Source organism: Micromys minutus (genome assembly GCF_963924665.1).
Source record: "Micromys minutus genome assembly, chromosome: 1".
In the NCBI taxonomy this organism is placed as follows: Eukaryota; Metazoa; Chordata; class Mammalia; order Rodentia; family Muridae; genus Micromys; species Micromys minutus.
In genome coordinates this window covers 96,012,812-96,031,281 of record NC_137969.1, presented here as the reverse complement: position 1 = coordinate 96,031,281, position 18,470 = coordinate 96,012,812, and the positions used below count along the sequence as shown (strand labels likewise).

Below are 18,470 nucleotides of genomic sequence, written 5' to 3'. Positions count from 1 at the left end.
TCTCAAAGACCCGTTCCCGACGTCTCCTGCCTCGGCCTCAAGCTTGAAGGGAGGGCGGGCACACTGGAGGGGGGGTACTGAGGGGCAAGTTAATTGCGGGGCGGGAGCTGGGCACTCAGACATTCCTTCTCCAGGCTGGGGTTCAGGGTGAGGAGAGCGCGGGAGGGACTGTGTTCCAGTTGGTGGTGTGTAGGGTCTACGCTTAGTCTCATCCATGTCTGTTTGTCCTCAGCCCTGAGGTGCGCACCGATATCGATATCCGTGCCGGTTTAGCGGTTCTTCGACCCAGAGTCCAGGGAGATCCATCGAGTGGTGTCTGGCGTATTGGACCATGCAGCCGCCTTGTGGCTTGGAGCAGCGGCCCATGACGTCCCAGCTACTGTGAACCATTTGGTCGGAGCCAACCTGCTCAGCACCAGCACCGACAGGCTCAGCCTTTGGTACACTCCACTCCGCGGGAGGCCACCAGCACCAAGCAGCAAGAGGGCGCAGGGAAGGCCTCCCCCCTCCGGCGGGGGACGCCTGGCTCAGAGTAAGGACGCGCATTCCGGCTGACTGGCGCTGGCAGCTCAGGATGTCACCCTGGCCGAGGTGGCATGGACCAGCCATGGCGCGGCTCTGGGGCTTATGCTTGCTGGTCCTGGGCTTTTGGAGGGCCTCTCTCGCCTGCCCCGTGTCTTGCAAATGCAGCGCCACTAGGATTTGGTGTACTGAGCCTTCTCCTGGCATCGTGGCATTTCCGAGGTTGGAACCCAACAGCGTTGACCCGGAGAACATCACCGAAATGTGAGTTCCTTGTACCTTTCTTTTCTCCTGTCCCCAACTCAGGGCACAAGCAGGTGCATGTTTGGGACAGATGCTTTTCCAAACCCTGCAAGAAGTCAGAGACCAGAGGGATGGATTATCTGTCACTTCTCTGTCTGTTTCACTGGTTTACGGGTGACAGTTGTGAAGAGCGGGACTCTAAAAATTCCATATAGAAAGAAATATATTCACAAGTACATTGTGTCCCTGGGAAGGAATCCCGCATGCCTTTTCATTTCAAAGTTATGATGGGTGTGTTTTAGGCTTTCCGTATATGATAATTATATTGGAACATTTTTGTTTGGTAAAATACTCTCTCTCTCTCTCTCTCTCTCTCTCTCTCTCTGTGTGTGTGTGTGTGTGTGTGTGTGTGTGTGTGTGTTGAGAGAGAGAAGTTCCAGTAATGTTAACCAGAAAGGAGATTAAAATCATTCCTTTTCAAGACTTGATTGGAGGAAGTGAGGGTCTCTCCCTTGACATATTTTCCTGAGGTTTGGAGTTGACTGGTCCTGTCTCCTCTTTTCATCTCCTCTATTGGATTTTGCTTCAGAGATTGCAGCCAGAGATGCTTTGAGGATGCTCTGTAAGAGGAGAAGTTCAGAGTGTCGAAAAGCACTCGCTCAAGAGAGAAAATGTGATCACGGGAAAGGCTAAAAGCCTGGGCTGATTTAATTTGGACCTGATTTCTCAGAGATACGATTTTGAGACCATTTGGATTATAAATCTTAATTGCCCATTGAAAAATTCCCCAGGACTAGTCTCGATGGCAAATAGTGTGCACACTGACGGATGGTGGCTTCAGCCTGGGACCTTCCTGTCCCCAGAAAGGTTACAGCTTGTCCGGCTTGGTGGGGACACAAAAGTGTGTTTCTTTTCTCTCCCCATCAGAGGTCTTGTGACGAATACACTGCTAAGCAGGACCATAACCGTCCTTCCTCTAGGTCACCTGTGTTGGACGGACGGCAATTGTCTTTCCCCAGCAATTTTGCTGTTTTAAGTCTCAGGGACAGACGGTTTTATTAATCTGTGTGGAGGATTATAAGTTTCCTGGGTGTTTGAGACTAAGAAAGGCAGCCTTGAAAGTAGGGCTTGGGCTGTGGCCTTCCGGTTGGCGAGTGCGCATGCACCCCTCCCCCAGTGTACAACGTTGTTTTCTGCCAATGCGGCTGCCAATGCCAAAAGCATCAAGATAACCTGTTTTGGTTTTTAAATGTAAGTAGGCGTTCCTTCTAATCTAAGCTGTTCTGGTTCTGGTGATTATGCTATAGGCCTCAGGTGGAAGAAGAGAACGGCAAAATGATGTGAAGTGTGCAGGCCTGGCATAGCTGAGCCAATCCAGCCCTGAACAACTGGGTGCCAGGTTCCCAGTCTTTGACAAGTAGCACAGCAGCCTAGTGGGAGGGCAGGATGAGTATGTGCCTTTCTGGGGCTGGGCTTGTCCAAAGAGTCTGTGGTCTTTCTCAGAACCCATGCCTTTCCGAAGGTGATGTCAGTCAGATGGAGGGGCCATGTGGAAGGAGCTCAGAGCCTTTTGGTGGCTGGGGACCTGAAAGGTGCATTTACATAGCTAGATACCATAGCATTTTATAAAGGTCAAGGATAGACACTGGATGAGGGAAGAAACAAGACTCGTCGCTTGGTTCTCACTTTAGTTGTTTTACTATATCGTTTTAAGATCAGCTGAAAAAGAGAAAGCATCTCTAAATCCAAAATCAGCACTGCTGGGGTTCCAGAGCTTTCTTCCTGATGCATGCCAGAAACCAGCAGTTTAGGCAGAGCAAACTATGGTTTTCTTGCAGATGTTCTTACTTCTTTTTTATGTGACAACAGCTTACTCCTTCCCTCCCTCCCTCCCTCCCTCCCTCCCTCCTTCCCTCTCCCTCTCCCTCCCTCCCTCCCTCCCTCCCTCCTTCCCTCTCCCTCTCCCTCCCTCCCTCCCTCCCTCTCCCTTTCCCTCTCCCTCCCTTCCTCCCTCCCTCCCTCTCCCTCTCCCTCTCCCTCTCTCTCTCCATCTCCTTCCCTCCCTCCCTTCCTTTCTCTCTCTCTCTCTCTCTCTCTCTCTCTCTCTCTCTCTCTCTCTTACTTCCCCTCTCTCTCGTGATGCCCTGGTTCCTATTCTGGTTTTATATGGAAATCCATTGGTATTGAGGGAACTGAGAACTCAGCACATGACTGAGTGTCCAGGATGCCAAAGTAGGTTGGTAATATCTGTCAGGAGAGGTGAGGTCTTGAAAAATGTATTTCTGTTTGCTTAGCCTCTTGGTGACACTTGAGCCTACCCAGGTAGCATCTGTGAATTGTATTGTAATGCTTCTTTGGGGAAAAAATAGTTATTTTGAACTCAAAATAACATCAAAAGTTGAGTTAGTTTCACCCTCAATTGCATAGGACGCCATCTGTGTTCCTTTTCCACCGGTGGCTACGAGCTGCAGTTGGAGCCGAATTACGCATTTTACAAAACGTTGTTATTTGGCCCAGTGCTGTTCTTAATGCATCCTGGGCTGGCAATTTATTTCTGTACCCCTGAAGTTATGTGTCTCTGGCCTTTGTGCGTGGGAGTAACATCTGTAATCCACACTCAGAACTTGCTAAAGCGACAGCTGACTACTCACACTGAAGATAATGTATCTTTTACTATCTGTATTTTCAACCATGGCATGTCCCTTAGGGTTCACAGAGACACACGATAGAGTATTTGAGGATATGTATGTATGTGTGTGTGTGTGTGTGTATATATATATAAATATAATCACTTAACAGGTAGTACACTGTGTTTACACAAAGTTGAAATTAACATGACATGTCAGAGTCATTGTTGGAACTTATTAGAAATCTTAGTGTCACAGCATCTGTGGTTACATTGTTTATTGTCTGAGCTGATCTGGGTTTGTCTGTGTGATGGCCCGGGATGCAGGCTTGAGCATCTCACCACAGAGTGGTAGTTTGTAAACTGCAGCAGCACCAAATTAATCTTTAAAACAGTACCAATGTTACACGCAAGTGCATTGCTGTTGGGATAATGGCCATTTAAACCCACATTGTGTTGAATGCCAATGAGTTCAGTCTCACCCAAGTGGTAGTTGAGATGAGTCTACCATCTTAACCTTTGGCTAAGACAAGTTTCCCATGGTTAGCTTCCCAATGTTGGTGTCTGTAGCATTCATGTTGAGGGACCCATGAACTCTAATATTGCCTGTGTCTGTGAAGGCCAGTGGGGAGGGGTCTCTTTCTGAACGTCTTGGGTGGTATTCGAATCAGAGACAATGTTTGGAAGCAAGTCTAATATTTATTTCTCTTAGCACAATGCAAATAGAACCCCCAGCCTGTGCTGTCAGCACGTCTCTGTGCATTTTATTATTGGCTGTTTAAGTGCGGTAAAGCTTTGCCATTAATACATTGATTTTGGCCCCAGCATCTTAATAAGCTTTGCTATTGAAATTAATCGTGTTTAAAACATTCTGGCACGAGCGAAGATTCAGCCAAGGGCATCAGTACCATCTTCTGAGGCACCTCAGTTGGTGCGGTTCTAGGACTTTGCATTGCAGGGTTTGCTTGTCTTTTTTCTTGCACTTAAGAGCCATGCATTTTGTCTTGAGCGTAATTGCACAAGTCACACCAGGTTTATACCGTCCAGAGTCTTTCTTACTTTTATGCCTCCTATCTTGTTTTGTTGCCCTGAGTAAGACAATGAAAAAAGCCCGGTGACCCTTCTGACCCTACTCTCTCCCACCACCCACCATTGAATGTCCAGGAAAATGTGCTTGATTTTCTTCTCTGAAAAATGATACTTCCTTATGGGAATTCAGAGTGCTGAGGGCTAGGAGAAGAACCGGGTTGTATGTTATTACAAGCAAGCAGTGGGAGGTTGAAGCCGAGTGGTCATAGCTCCCTCGTGCTGAGCATGGGTCTGTTTAGGGTCATTTGCTGTTTCTCTCCCATAAACCTTTTGTTGTATCGCTTTCAATATTCCCTGGCAAAGATATTTGCTAAGATGAAGAGTCGGGTGAGCAGCTGAAGGTCAAGGTCTCTTTCCCCTTCGGGACTGTCCATATGATCTGTGACTATGTCTAGACCACTGAAGTATAAAACCTTGAGTTTTTGTTTATCTGGGGAAGGGAAAATATGTTTCTTCTTTCTGTGTTAACTTTTTTTTTGCATTAGTGGTAATTCAGTTTTTCAGGTTTGAACTTAACTATTAGGGGAAAAACATTATCAAGCCATTATTGGATACTGTACACTGATATCGTCTTCATAAGTTGGCTCTTCTGTGTCTCTAGAGTGCTTTTAGTAGGTCTGAAGCCATGGGGTTGACTATGGCATTGTATCTGCCGTTCTGTTGAACAATATTAATATGTAGTGCCTCTTGCTAGGTTCCTACAAATAAGTAAGGAGATTCAGGAAAGAGATTATTTATAGATGGCAGGTTGTTTTCCTTTTTCTTTTTTTGTTTTGTTGTGTATGTGTTATGTGTCTATATGGGGAAGAGAGTATGAGAGAGAAAAAGAGATGAGAGAGAGAGAGAGAGAGAGAGAGAGAGAGAGAGAGAGAGAGAGAGAGAGAGACCACACAAGAGGGCACATTAGAGACAGAGAGAGGAGAGAGAGAAACAGAGAGGAAGAGAGAGACAGAGAGAAGGAGAAGAAGAAAAAGAAGAAGAAGAAGAAGAAGAAGAAGAAGAAGAAGAAGAAGAAGAGAGAGAGAGAGAGAGAGAGAGAGAGAGCACACCAAAGAGCCAAAGAGCCTAGGCTCATAGATTACTACTAGCTGCCTGGTCATTATTCATGATCTACTTTGTCAAGCTATTTTTAAAATACAAATATCACCCTGCTATCCCAACTGGCAGAGATCTGAACTCTGAAACAGCCTGATAATTTTAGCTCTGCATTTGGTTGCTGGTCGATCTCCATTAAAAAGCAGAGACCCCGCCCCATCAGGATTCCCTCACCACTTACTTCCCTCTCTGGAATGTCCATGAGGCTGGGAAATCATAAATATTGATCACCAGGCGAGTACATGAACATTCCTGAAGGTATCACAGCTCCCCGAAAAGAAGTAATACACAGACAATGGCTTCTTTCTTCAAGTGTTTCCAAACCACCCCAGAGTGGAAACTGAGAGCTGTGACTTCTGGGAGCAGCCCCCCCCGCCCCCCGCCCCAGACATCACTACCTCGTTACATGGACTCAGGGACTCTGGTCTCCATGTAAGTGAGGAGCTTGGGTTCTGGTGCTCACACAAGTTTCTCCTGGCTTTGCAGCTCCCCAAAGCTTGTATTTGGGGCTGGAGGCTCTGGTCCTTGCATCAGTGGTGAGAGAGAGGAGGGTGCATGGTGCTCAGATTAGCTCTTCCATGTCAGAGTGTGGCACAGCCATGGCGCTTTGCTTTGAACTCCCCCAAACATTTATGTGAGCTGCTCCCCATCCTGGCTGTAGGCATGGCGGTCTGAGGAGAGAGTGTGACAAGGCCAGGGTTCAGAAAGGCTGCTTCCAATCAAGACCATAGAAAGAGAAGGGACTCTGCCACCCCCAAGTTTTGTCCCCTTGTATCCAGGCGAGCATGGCGGCCTCTCTATTGGGGACCCCTCCTCTGACTCTAGTCTTCAGACTGAGGTCTAACTCCAGGCCACTACTAGGGAAGTTCCTGAGGGAAGCTTGAAGTTTTGGCATCGGGGAGACAAGCTTGAGAGGGTAGGCTCTGAGCAAACACATTCTGTGTGACATAGTGCAATTAAAAAGGCCCAGGCCCTTACAAATTCCAAAGCCATGACTTTACCTTCACATGGGAAGGCATGCCTCTTTGCATTGAGAAAAAAAAACAAAACAAAACAAACAAACAAAAAAAACGTGCATATACAGTCCTCTGCCTTACACAGTTCTTATACAAAATTGGGCTACCACGAAAAGTCCTCGTGATTTGATAGAGGTGAGACCTACCAAGTGGACCAGAGTGGCGGGCGGATCCTGGAGAGTGCACACAGAACACAGGCTTATGTCATAGTCAGGCCTGCAGCCCTTTGTAAGAAGTCTGCTACGGTCCATGAAAAGCCTGCAGCCAGAGACTACTTTTCATTCTTCTCTGGCTTCTCTCTTGTCCTCTTTCCCAACACTCAAAAACAACAGACCAAGCTCAGCAGTGGAGCCAGTGAGCAAGCCTTAGGGTGCACTCAACGGCTACCCTGTGTGTCCTCAAGGTCCAAGACAAGTGGTGACAGAAGAACATTTCTGAGACGGGACTGTTTGCCTGAGATGGACCCAAGGGGCCCTTGGGCGTCTGCTTACGTAGGTTTAAAACCTCACCCTGAAGTAGCCTTTGAGAGAGTGACTGCTCACCTGTCTGCCCAGCTCTGGTCAAGCAGGCCTTAGTTAGGGATGGAGCACCAGGAACCCACCTGGCCTTAGGCTGCTCAGCTGTGCTCCCCTGGATTTGGTTTTCAGACCTTGCACTTGGTGGGGGAGGGGCCAACTGATGCCTCTTTCCCCTTCCCCTCCCGCTTTAATTCAGCTCCTTTGCAGTGAGTTGTACTCAAGAGACACATGATTTGGGTGACTTTAGTAATTTTTTAATCTTCTTATTGGGAATAAAACTATTAATCAAACTCTACTCAGAGTTGTTTGTCTATTTCAAGTAGAGACCAATTAGTTTTTAAGCACTTCAGCCTTTCCCGAAATTTTTATGTGTACCCACATACCCCAGAAATGATACTTGTGTAGAACCCTATGACTGGGAATATATAAATCTCCGCTAACACTTCACTCCGTGTGAGCCTTCGGATTGAATCAGAGACTTATAAAATTCTCTTGGCCACAGAAGGCTAGCTGTCTGAAGATGCTCTTCTAATTTCATTCTGATCACTGGGCTGCTTGCTCACCCAGCACCTGATGAGGCATCTCAGAGTGAAGGTTGTGAATGTCCGTTCGTCTTCTTCGTGGTCGGTCCGTCATCAGCTTTCAACTCATGTGGAAATTGCTCTGAATCAGGAGATCTTGGGATCTGAGTTTTCAAATGACCTGTGAAACATGGTGCAGCACCCCCCATTTTTAACAAGGATGAGACAGCAAAATTGACTAAGCAGTTAATGTGACTTGCCTCGAAGCCGGAGGGCCTGAGTTCAATCCCCAGGACCTAAATTGGGGAAGGACAGAACTGTCTTCTGCAAGTATCCTCTGAACTTAAGATATGTGCACAGTTATACACACATGTGCATGCACGTATACAAGTAAGTAAATAAGTAAGTAAATACATAAAGAAAAGACCAGGTACCCCTAAGCCTTGTTGGGAGTTGTTTCTACCTCATGGATTCCAGAGTCCCTTGTTGGGAGGTAAGAGGTATCTGTCGCCAAATGTGACTCTGGATCACTGTGCACAGGCCCTGTCTCTTCACCGAAGTTGCCTTACTCATTTGTGATATGTGAGCAAGAGAACTTGCCATGGTGACCTTTAAGCTCCCTGGCAGGGTATGATTTAAAAAATAAAAATAAAACAAAAATCAAGCACCTCTCTCCAAAACAAACAAACTGTGTGTCCAGAAGTGGCCCAGTGGTAGAAGGCATTGCCCAGTATGCTCAAGGCTCTGGGCTCCACCCTCCACACCATAAAACCCACCGAGGAACTACCTACCCACCCACCCAGCCACCCAACCCACCCAGAAATAAACTACCAAATTAACCACCCACCTACCCACCCACACCACCAGTGAACAGAAAACCCCAAGCAAACTAAGAAGCTGGTTACTCTGTTTAGTGGGAACCCGTCTCCCTCCAGAGCTGTCCTAGGGTGCTGTAGAAGGCTCTGCTTTTTAGATGTGTTGTTTGTGTTCCTGGTTCTGTGGCTTCAGTGTTTGTGCCTGACCCCCCTCCCCCCCATATTCCCATGTTGACATTTAATATCCAAAGTGTTGGTGCCAGGAGGGGGCAGATGAGTAATTTAAGGAGACTCCCCATAGCTCAGTGCTCTGTCTGCAATGTGAAGACAGACACAGAAGGTGTCACTTCTGATAAACGGGCCCCGTTAGACACTGTATTTGCTGGGATCCCTGATCTTGGTCTTGGGAGGGATGGAGGGAGGGATGGACAGATGAATGGATGGACAAACAGACAGACAGAAGAATTTGGCTGTGATTGTGAAGGAGTCTTGTCTCCCCCTCTTTCTGGTAGCTGACCTGGGATTTAAGTCACCATTGTTTGAGCAGGGCTGAGTGAGGTTCACACAGACAATGGGTAAAGGAATGCCTCATAAATGAAAGGCACTCTACAGGAAGATAGTTTGAGCTTGACAAACTGCATGAGGTCCGACCTCAAGGGTCCTTGTGCTGGAAGCTCAGTCCCCATGTGTGTAATGGAGAGGTGTAACCTAGTCTGAGCTGACTAGACCATGGGATACACACCTTGTAAAGGACCTGAGGTGTTTCTGGAGGTACCAGTTTGGTTTGGGGGAGAGAGTTGGGTCTCTGACTATGTTCATGATCTTGAAGGTGGGTTGCTGTCCGAGGTCCAGTATCCCTATGCCTCTCACTCCCGTTCAGCGTGGCTGTCAGGAGACTTGGCTTTGGGAACTGCAAACTCAGTCAACTCAGCCTCTAGTACTTTGTTACAGCAGCAATAAACAGTGTCCAAGGCATGTTAAAACTACCACAGTGAGTGAGGGCGTCTGGCCACTTTGGAATTGCTGATTCATCTAAGTCAACTTTGGGTCTGGAAATCTGCATGACTATTTGGCCCTTACTAGCTATAGTGTTGAACCTAGAAGTAGAGATGTAGGTGGATGCTAACCCCTAAAGGATTCCTTTGCTTTTGATCAGCTAGCCAGGGCATGGTTTCTTCCCTCCCTCCCTCCCTCCCTCCCTCCCTCCCTCCCTCCCTCCCTCCCTCTCTCCTTCCTTCCTTCCTTCCTTCCTTCCTTCCTTTCTCTCTCACTCCCTCCTTTCTTCCTTCCTTCCTTTCTCTCTCACTCCCTCCTTCCTTCCTTCCTTCCTTTCTCTCTCACTCCCTCCTTCCTTCCTTCCTTCCTTCCTTTCTCTCTCACTCCCTCCTTCCTTCCTTCCTTTCTCTCTCACTCCCTCCTTCCTTCCTTCCTTCCTTCCTTCCTTTCTCTCTCACTTCCTCCTTCCTTCCTTCCTTCCTTTCTCTCTCACTCCCTCCTTCCTTCCTTCCTTCCTTCCTTCCTTTCTCTCTCACTCCCTCCTTCCTTCCTTCCTTCCTTTCTCTCTCACTCCCTCCTTCCTTCCTTCCTTCCTTCCTTTCTCTCTCACTCCCTCCTTCCTTCCTTCCTTCCTTCCTTTCTCTCTCACTCCCTCCTTCCTTCCTTCCTTCCTTCCTTCCTTCCTTCCTTCCTTCCTTCCTTTCTCCCTCCCTCCCTCTATCCCATCTTCCTTCTTTCCTTTTCTCTTCTTTCTCTTCTTTCTTTCTTTCTTTCTTTCTTTCTTTCTTTCCTTCTTATTTCTTAACAGGTCCTGCTATGGTGTTATGGGTGGCAGAACTCTGACATACAGATTTCTGAGTCACCCCTCTCACATCAGCTCTCTTCTGTCCTGGACAGTGTCCTTTCTGTGGATTCCCACTAAAGAGTAGCGAGATCCCTCCCTAGAGTTGGGGGGATAACATGTACCATCTATCTGTATTTTAAGTGCTTGTACCAGGTAGCTTGGTAGTTGGTTTTGAATCAAAACTTGCTGCTGTGTTTCTTAACACCATTGTTGATACATGCCTGGGCAACATTTGTGGATGAGGTTCTGGAGGGTTCCTAACTTACCTGTCTTTTCAGTTGGCCTTTTGTGACAGTAATGACAGAAAATGCCATGTCTACAGGATCAAGTCTTACGTTTCTGGTCACCGAACCCTTTCATTTGGGCTGAATAAGCTCCACAGGTGTTGCTGGGGACGGGATGGTACAGGCAACCAAAGTCAGATCTCAGAACTGATCTGCATCCCCTATCATGTGTGCCCCCCCTTTCCTGCTCCATGCACCCCATCCTAACAGATCTTTGTAACCTGTGACACTCTTCTCTGATCCAGGGGACTTCTCAGCAGAACTTGGCTTTGTCGCCACATCCTCCTTGAAGCATCCTTTCCTGGGCTTTGGCTCCCATCGTGGTCCATCTCCCTGGTGTGCTCATGGGTCTTTCTTGTGGATTTTTCTTCTTCCACTCCTCCATTAAAAGTAGATTTCCTTGAAGTTTTGACCACAGATGGTTCTCTTCCTGGGCTACTTTATGCTCAGGCATCGTGTCAGCTGCCTTCTTGGAGCTAATGAAATCCCACCCATGTTCCGGTGATTATCTTTGGGCCCCTGTGCTCAGCTGTTACTGAACACTTCTGGCATACGCAAGAGTATATCCCTTTCAGCACTTACAAATTGAATCCGTGGTCAGTGTCCCTAACCCAAATATAGGGTTCCCTTCTCTTCATAATGACACCACAGCCCATGTAGGAACACAGGCCATAAAACTGGAGTTTGCTCTCTCTTTCATCCAGTGCAGCCATTCATGCTCCAGTCCAACTTCTCAAGTGTTTCCTGAACAAACACTTCCACTCTTTTTAGCTCGGCTATCCGTTTTGTTCAGTTCCCTTTGCCCATCCTTTCTTTATTTAAGTATTCGTGGGATTCTGTCTGTGTGGGACACTGTGCTAAGTGCGTGGAGTACAATGAGAAATGCTGATCTTGCCTCTTCGTTGGGAACTTCCAGTCTGAGAGGGAAAACAAGTATCAAATAAGTACTTAATTAAAAACAATTCAACTGCAATCACCATCATCTTTTCCTTAAAATCCCGTGGTCGCCTCCAAGTTTGCATACCTGACTCCTCACCCACTCTAGGCCTATGTAACCCTATAGCCCAAATGGTCAAGAAGGTACACTGGCCTTTTCAAAAGGCTGATTTTTTTTGTCATGGATTCTGCTACTAATTACTTGAGGGCTCCCACACCCAAAGATGAAGGTCTCTTTCCTCTCCTCTTCTTCCCTTCTCCCGGTGGGCATTATGTCACAATAAAGAGTCCAAATAATTATCGAGTGGGGCTAGAACGTGGAGATCAGCATGAAAATCTCTTTTCTTCACAAGCAGATTTCTGAAGAAGAACAAATTATGGCTGGCAGCCTGATTAGTGATCTTGGAGCCCAGGCCACTTACTTCTACAGTTAGCATGTTTGTCAGCATTAGGCTAAGCTTGGTGGAGGCTCATCTCCCCCTGGGCCTGGATCCTCTGGGCAGATGCCCCGCCCCTTCACTTGGCACCAATTCCAACGGACAGTCATTCTTTTGAAAGCCCAAGACCCTTTTGAACTCTTTAGGTGATTTTACATATTTTCCTCTGAACTGAATTTATTTTATTATAGGTGATAAATCATCTTAATTTATTACACGTTTTTTATTGGTAACTAACTTTTAAAAAGTAGCGTTGGGCATTATAAACAATGTAACAGTATGAATGGTGCCCCCTGAGAAGTTGATTTTCCTTCTAACTGATGCTGCAGTCTTCAGCCCCTCAGTCCCTCTGCAATGCAACTACCTCGCTCACTTCAGTCTGTTTCTCCTTCCAGGAACAGTCTGCATGTGCCCGTAGCACAGAAACAGATACGTCTGTTTACACCCACCGTTCTGAATCCGGGTTGTTTTCACCTAACGTGTTTAAGCTATGGTTCTCTCTGAGCTGCGCGCACCACTTTGTTTTCTTCAAAGCTGCCTGAACAGCCTGGTGGCCATACTGGATACTCTCAAGAAATACACCTGTCTTAGTTAGGGTTTCTATTGCTGTGATAAACACCATGACAAAGGCAACTTGAAGAGGAGAGGATTTATTTAAGCGTACACACTTCCACACCACAGTCCTTCACTGAGGGAACTCGGGGCAGGAACCTGGAGGCAGGAACTGAAGCAGAGAGACCATGGAGGGATGCTGCTTAGTGGCTTACTCCTCATGGTTTTCTCGGCTTGATTTCTTATAGAATTCAGGACCACCAACTCAGGAATGGCATTACCTATAGTGAGCTGGACCTTCCCCCTTCAATATCAATGAAGAAAATGCCCACAGGTCAATCTGGTCGAGGCATTTTGCTCAATTGAATTTCCCTCTTTCCAAGTGGTTCTAGGTTATGTCAAGTTGAGACAAAACTAGCCAGAACAACACCCCTTACTTGCCTTGTGCTAGAGCAGTGTCCCGGCTTGAGACCCACAACACAAGAGGGTGAGCAAGTGACTGGTCCACAGAACCCTTAGCTCTGGGAGCATCCTGGGCAGCATGAAGATATCCATTTTGTCTGTCTTTACCATGTTCCTTCACGTAAGGAAAGTAAAGGATCAATGGACAATAGAAGGTTCCAATTGGAAGATCACACACTCCCTTCTTGGCCTGGTGTCCAGGGCCACAGAATACCGTACTGAAGACATCAATTCTATCACTGGGGCCTGCAGAGGTCTCATCTTCCTGATGTCACGAGGGTGGACCATGCCATGGATGCCCAGGACCTGAGGCTGTCTCTGCCTTCTACTCCTAACCAGTCCCTCCTTGTCTTTTAAGTCTCTTATTCTTCTTTAAGATCTAGGCCACACCTCTCCTGCTCTTACAGGATCATCATGTGCCCTGATCACATGAAGGTCACATGGCATCCCTGGTGCCCACTGTGTACCTGTTGTACACCCCAGTGGAATATAAGCTGCATGGGTACTGGTGTCATATACATCTTGTTTCTGCTCTTTCTCAACACATAAGGATATGTACTCGTGAATCTGCTATTATCTATCTATCTATCTATCTATCTATCTATCTATCTATCTCTTTCTATCATTTATCAATCAATCATCTATATATCTATCATTATCTTTCATCTATCAATCTATCATTTATTTATCATCTATCATCTGTTGATTTATCTATCATCTAGCTATTCTACATTTATTTATTATCTATCTATGTATTTATGTATCTATCAATCTATCATCTATTGATCTATCATCTATCATTTGTCTATCTCTATCTACCTATCATTTATCTATCTTTTAATAACCTATTTATTACCTTCTATCATCTATTATCTGTCTATTATACATCTATCTGTCTATCATCTGTCTATCTATCTATCTATCTATCTATCTATCATCTATCTATCTATCTATCTATCTATCTATCTATCTATCTTTCTATCTATCATTTAGAATTCCAAGTACGAGTACTCAGGTAAATTCTCAGTCATCAATGTATAAATCTCTAGACATGACTGTTTTACAGCCACTAGGTTATGGTTCTTATTTATGCAAATAACCCTCAGAATTAAAACGTGCAATATTAGTTTGTGCACAGTGAGAAATCAATTAACTGCAGAGGGGAAAAGGCTAAAGCTTGGTGAGACTAAAAGAATATTTATTCAACAAGAAGGATGACAGGGGCTGGATGGGAGGAGGAGGGTGGCCCACAGATGCAGAAGATGCAGAACCAACAGGATGAACCCAGGGAAGATGTCTCCAGCACATCAGCCAACAAACCGGCGCAGGGATGAAGAGCTGAGCATGTTGTGTAATTGCCAATAGCGGATAATCCATAGAGGCCTCCCCTCCCCCACCAAGATTATTTCACAAGTAAGGCAATGCTGGAGTGAGATTTCAGATGGGATTTATACTCCTTGTAGTGCAGACCGCAGAGGTTGTTCGCTTTTTTCAAAGAGCTGCGAGTGGTAGGAGCGGGGATGTACTCTGCTGGGGGCCAGCTTACCGCACACCCTGAGAGTGCGTGTTTTTGTCTCTTGGAGGTCAAGATGTGACAGGCTGGCGCTGTGGACGAGGCATGGGCTTCATTGGCATATTTATAGCAACCAATGCTATTTTGTATCTGAAAAAAAATGTATAACTGTTCGCAGAACTGATGGTAAAATAACTGGCGTACGAGATTGCAAAGCTTTTCGAGATAGAGTGGAGGGATCTATAGGTGAACAGATGGTGTTGAGAGATCCAAACAGATAATTCCTCCGTGAGTTAAATAACACCCACTTGTTTATGTTTGCATAGTGCTATATATTTACATATAAATATATATTTATATATTTAGATTCCCTGTGGGTTTGGAAGTTGAGAGTTTCGAAAGGAACAGGATTCGTTATGGAACTGACTGTAATGTCGACCTCTGATAAAAAAGAGTTTTGTTTTGTTTTTTTTTTTTTTTTGTTTGTTTGTTTTGGTAGAGTCACAGGTCTTATGCTGAGTCTTGGGGACCCTTCTGAATTTAATTTTTAGCTGTTTTATTTAATATTCTTTTAGGGATTTTTACCTCTTGCCAGAGAAGCAATTTCAAACAAACAAACAAAATAAACAGACAAATAAAACTTTCCTCTTGGGGCTTGGTAATGGGTCTACTGCTAAGTTGACCTTGACCTGCCTTGTAAGTCATGAAGGCAGAAATTCCCCTTTATTTAATTTTGTATTTGCACACATCCAGTTCAAAGGCTGATTGGATTCTCATGGCTGAGTTGCCTTTTTCTGATGGATGTATATACATTATATATGTTTATGCATGTTTCCGTAAGGCATTTACTTTTTTTTTAAGACAGGGTTTCTCTTTGTAGTCCTGGCTGTCCTGAAACTCATTCCATAGACCAGGCTGGCCTTGAACTCAAAGATCCACCTGCCTCTGATCACAGGTGTGAGCCGCCACTGTCTGGCATTCACTCTTTATTTAGTCAACAAATGTATTTTAAGCGTGTCATCTCTGGACATTTTTCTGCATTCTAGGTAATGAGACAGGTCAGTTCCTACCGTACCTACAATATAGCCTACTTCAAAGCCACAAACAAAGCTTTCCTTTCCCCTTCTTGGACTGCCATACCCATCTCTCAACACCTCACCGGACCTCACACATAGTGTGCCAACAGTCTCTGTGTCACACCCGTGTCACACCTCAGCACCGCAGAGGACACTTTCCCCACAGCATCATGGTGAGAGACATGTGTATCAATGTCACAGTTTACCCTAGAGAGGCTAGACTCAGAAGAACAGACTTCTGTAGGCCTAAGTGGCAGATTTGATGTTTTGAGAGTATGGACATAGTCATGAAGTAAGAGTGCGACTCTGGTAGGAGCCTTTGTTGTCCCTTGGACTCTATTCCCTCTCAGGAGGAGGGACCTGGTAGAGGTGTGTGGACCAAGTCAGTTCGAGCTTCCTAGGTCATTGCCCAGAGCTAAGTGAACGTGGAGTCGCTTGTCTAAGGCGTTACTGTGGCTTTGATCCGGGAGGATGCTCAAGCCATGTTCTCAAGAAGGACAACACTGGATGCTGTCTCTTCTTCTCCTCCCCAACTTTATTTTTTCTAAGTCATATCCTAGGAAAACTCGTGTAAACTATTGTGAAAACTATGTATGACAAGTTCCCTTTCTCATCAATCACTTCATCAGATCCATTGTTTGGGTGGACGAAGGAAGCCGCTCAGACGCTTGCCCAGCTGATATTATAAATGCTAACTCTATTCTTTTGCAAATTCTTTATTTTTCTTTAGATTAATTTTATTTATTTATATTTGTATATTATTATGATTTATTTTTCTTTAGAGCTAAATAATACCCCACGTGCCAAGTTCTCATGATCTATTCTTCTGTTGATGGGTATCTAGGTTGTTTCCACTTCCTTGATGTCTTAGATATCTCTGGTAGGATATGAAACATTCTGGTTATATATTCAGGACTGGGATAACCTGGAGAGTTTTTTACTTTTTTTTTCTTTTTTTTTTCATTTTTTTTTTTTTGAGGATAATTACTTCCACAATGGGTAAATTAATTTGCGCCCCACCCCTAGCAGTAACAAGTGTTCCTTTCTTCCCATGTCCTCCCCAACATTCATCACGAGACTTCTTGATGATAGTCATTCTGGCTGAAGCAGAGAGCTTTTCAGCTCTAAAGGAAGGATGGGTTGCTAGGTACTTTGGGAAGTGGGTCAAGCAGCCTCCCTCTGCCATGTTGAGCCAGTTGCTTCACTTCCAGTGCCTCTGCTTTCTCACCTGGAGAAGGAGTAGCCACAGAACTGCTCGTGCAGGATGTCGTGTGGCTGAATTATGTCCGTGCATGTAAAAGGCTTGACTCGGTTGACCCCTTTCTCTTAGATTTCAAATGCCTATCCTCTGCTGAGGTTTGTGGGAGATTCTGTGAGGCTGAGGAAGAACTGTGGTAAAGTGAACAGATTCTCCCTGACCTTGGCGCTGAACAGGTGCTACAGTTGAGAGCTCAGATGCAGGGAGTGGCAGCTGGCCTGTCATCTTTGCATAGAGGAGCGCCTCTCAACTGGTTGGCCTAATATGCTCTATGCTGAGCAGGCAGGAGGCAGATTTAACCACTGAGATTCAGAGCACAGTCTTCTGCAGTTGCTGTATGGCTAGTAGACCTTGTCCATTTCACTTAGCAGATTTCTGACCCCCCCACCCCGACTCTGGAGGTAAACAGTTTGTACTCCAATTTCCCCCAACTGTTATTTTTCAATTGCAAGGCTTCTGTAAAATAAATGCATTTCAAGCATTTTGAATATTTGGCTGTCTGGTGTTTTGTGCATCCAGGTGCTGGGCCATCTTAGCATTTGTTTTCAGGATTCTTTGAGGCAGGCTGATCTGGACATGGAGACATCAAACAGCCAGACGCCTCCCCATCTCTCTGCAGGAGCCCTTCTGATTTCTTCTAGGAGCCATCCAACCAGCTCAGAAATGTGGTCTCTCTCTCTCTCTCTCTCTCTCTCTCTCTCTCTCTCTCTCTTTCAAGAATCATGTTCTGTGTATAAAGGATCTAAAGGATCTTCTAGCAGATGTGTTTAAAAGCTGTCTCTCCATGGTCACTTCTCCATATTTCGGTCACGCAGGGCAACCTTGGGACCACTCCCACTAGCATGCTTGTAATTTGACTCCAGATAAAGTGAAGCACTGGAGAGAATACAGGGTGCCCCTCACATCGCTGTCCCCCTTGACTCCCACCCCGAATAACTGCTAGTCAAAGGCTGTGCCAGATGGAAGAGAGCCTTAGGGAGATACAAAGTGAAGCCATTTGCCTGCTTGCCTTGTTCTCCTTTCTCGACATTTTGCCCATGGCTCACCCCCCTCTGCTGTGCTGACCTATTCTGAAGGCATACTTTCCCAGTATCTGTGTGGAGTGACCTGTGTGCTCAGTCACCCAAGGGCTGTTCCACTGTGATTCATGTTGGCTGAAGTACCACAAGATCTCTTCCTCTCAGGATCTTTACTGGCATTTCTTCTTTGGGGATTGTCAGTGGCACTCTGGTTTACCTGAAGAAAAAGAAGAGAGGTAGACACATTTAAAACAAATATAATTTGTGCGTAGGATCGGTTTTAAGAAAAATGAAATTGGGACAAGGTGTCACTGGAACTCTCCAGGTAGAGCAGACTGGCTCCAACTCACAGATATCCACCTGCCTCTGCCTCCCCAGTGCTGGGACTAAAGGTGTGTGCTGCCACTTCTGGTGAAGTTTTCATATATATATTTTTTAAGTCAGTATTTATCCTGGAAGATAATCTTAAAATAAGATCAAGTAGTTATATGTGATGGTCGCCTACGTTTTATTGAATAAATATTAGAAGCGTGACAGACAATTCTTTGCTAGTTTAAACAGTTGATGGTGATCATTTTACATACTAAAGTTAACAGGGTGAAATTAAGAGGAAATAAGTGATTTAAGAGGAGGGAGAGGGGTGGGGGG

At 45.7% G+C, this 18,470-nt stretch overlaps 1 protein-coding gene across 4 annotated transcripts in view; it reads left to right on the top strand.

Annotated features, from left to right (window-relative positions):
* Positions 1-250: 250 nt before the first annotated feature.
* Positions 251-18,470, top strand: part of NTRK2 (neurotrophic receptor tyrosine kinase 2) — a gene marked incomplete at its 3' end in the record, with an annotated part of 298,722 nt that continues 280,502 nt past the window's right edge. For all 4 annotated transcript variants that reach the window (XM_080922546.1, XM_080922545.1, XM_080922544.1 and 1 more), the window contains exon 1: positions 251-786. In XM_080922546.1, coding sequence (XP_080778672.1) covers positions 575-786 — 212 coding nt within the window. In that variant the 5' untranslated portion in view covers positions 251-574. The remainder of the gene's footprint in view (positions 787-18,470) is intronic.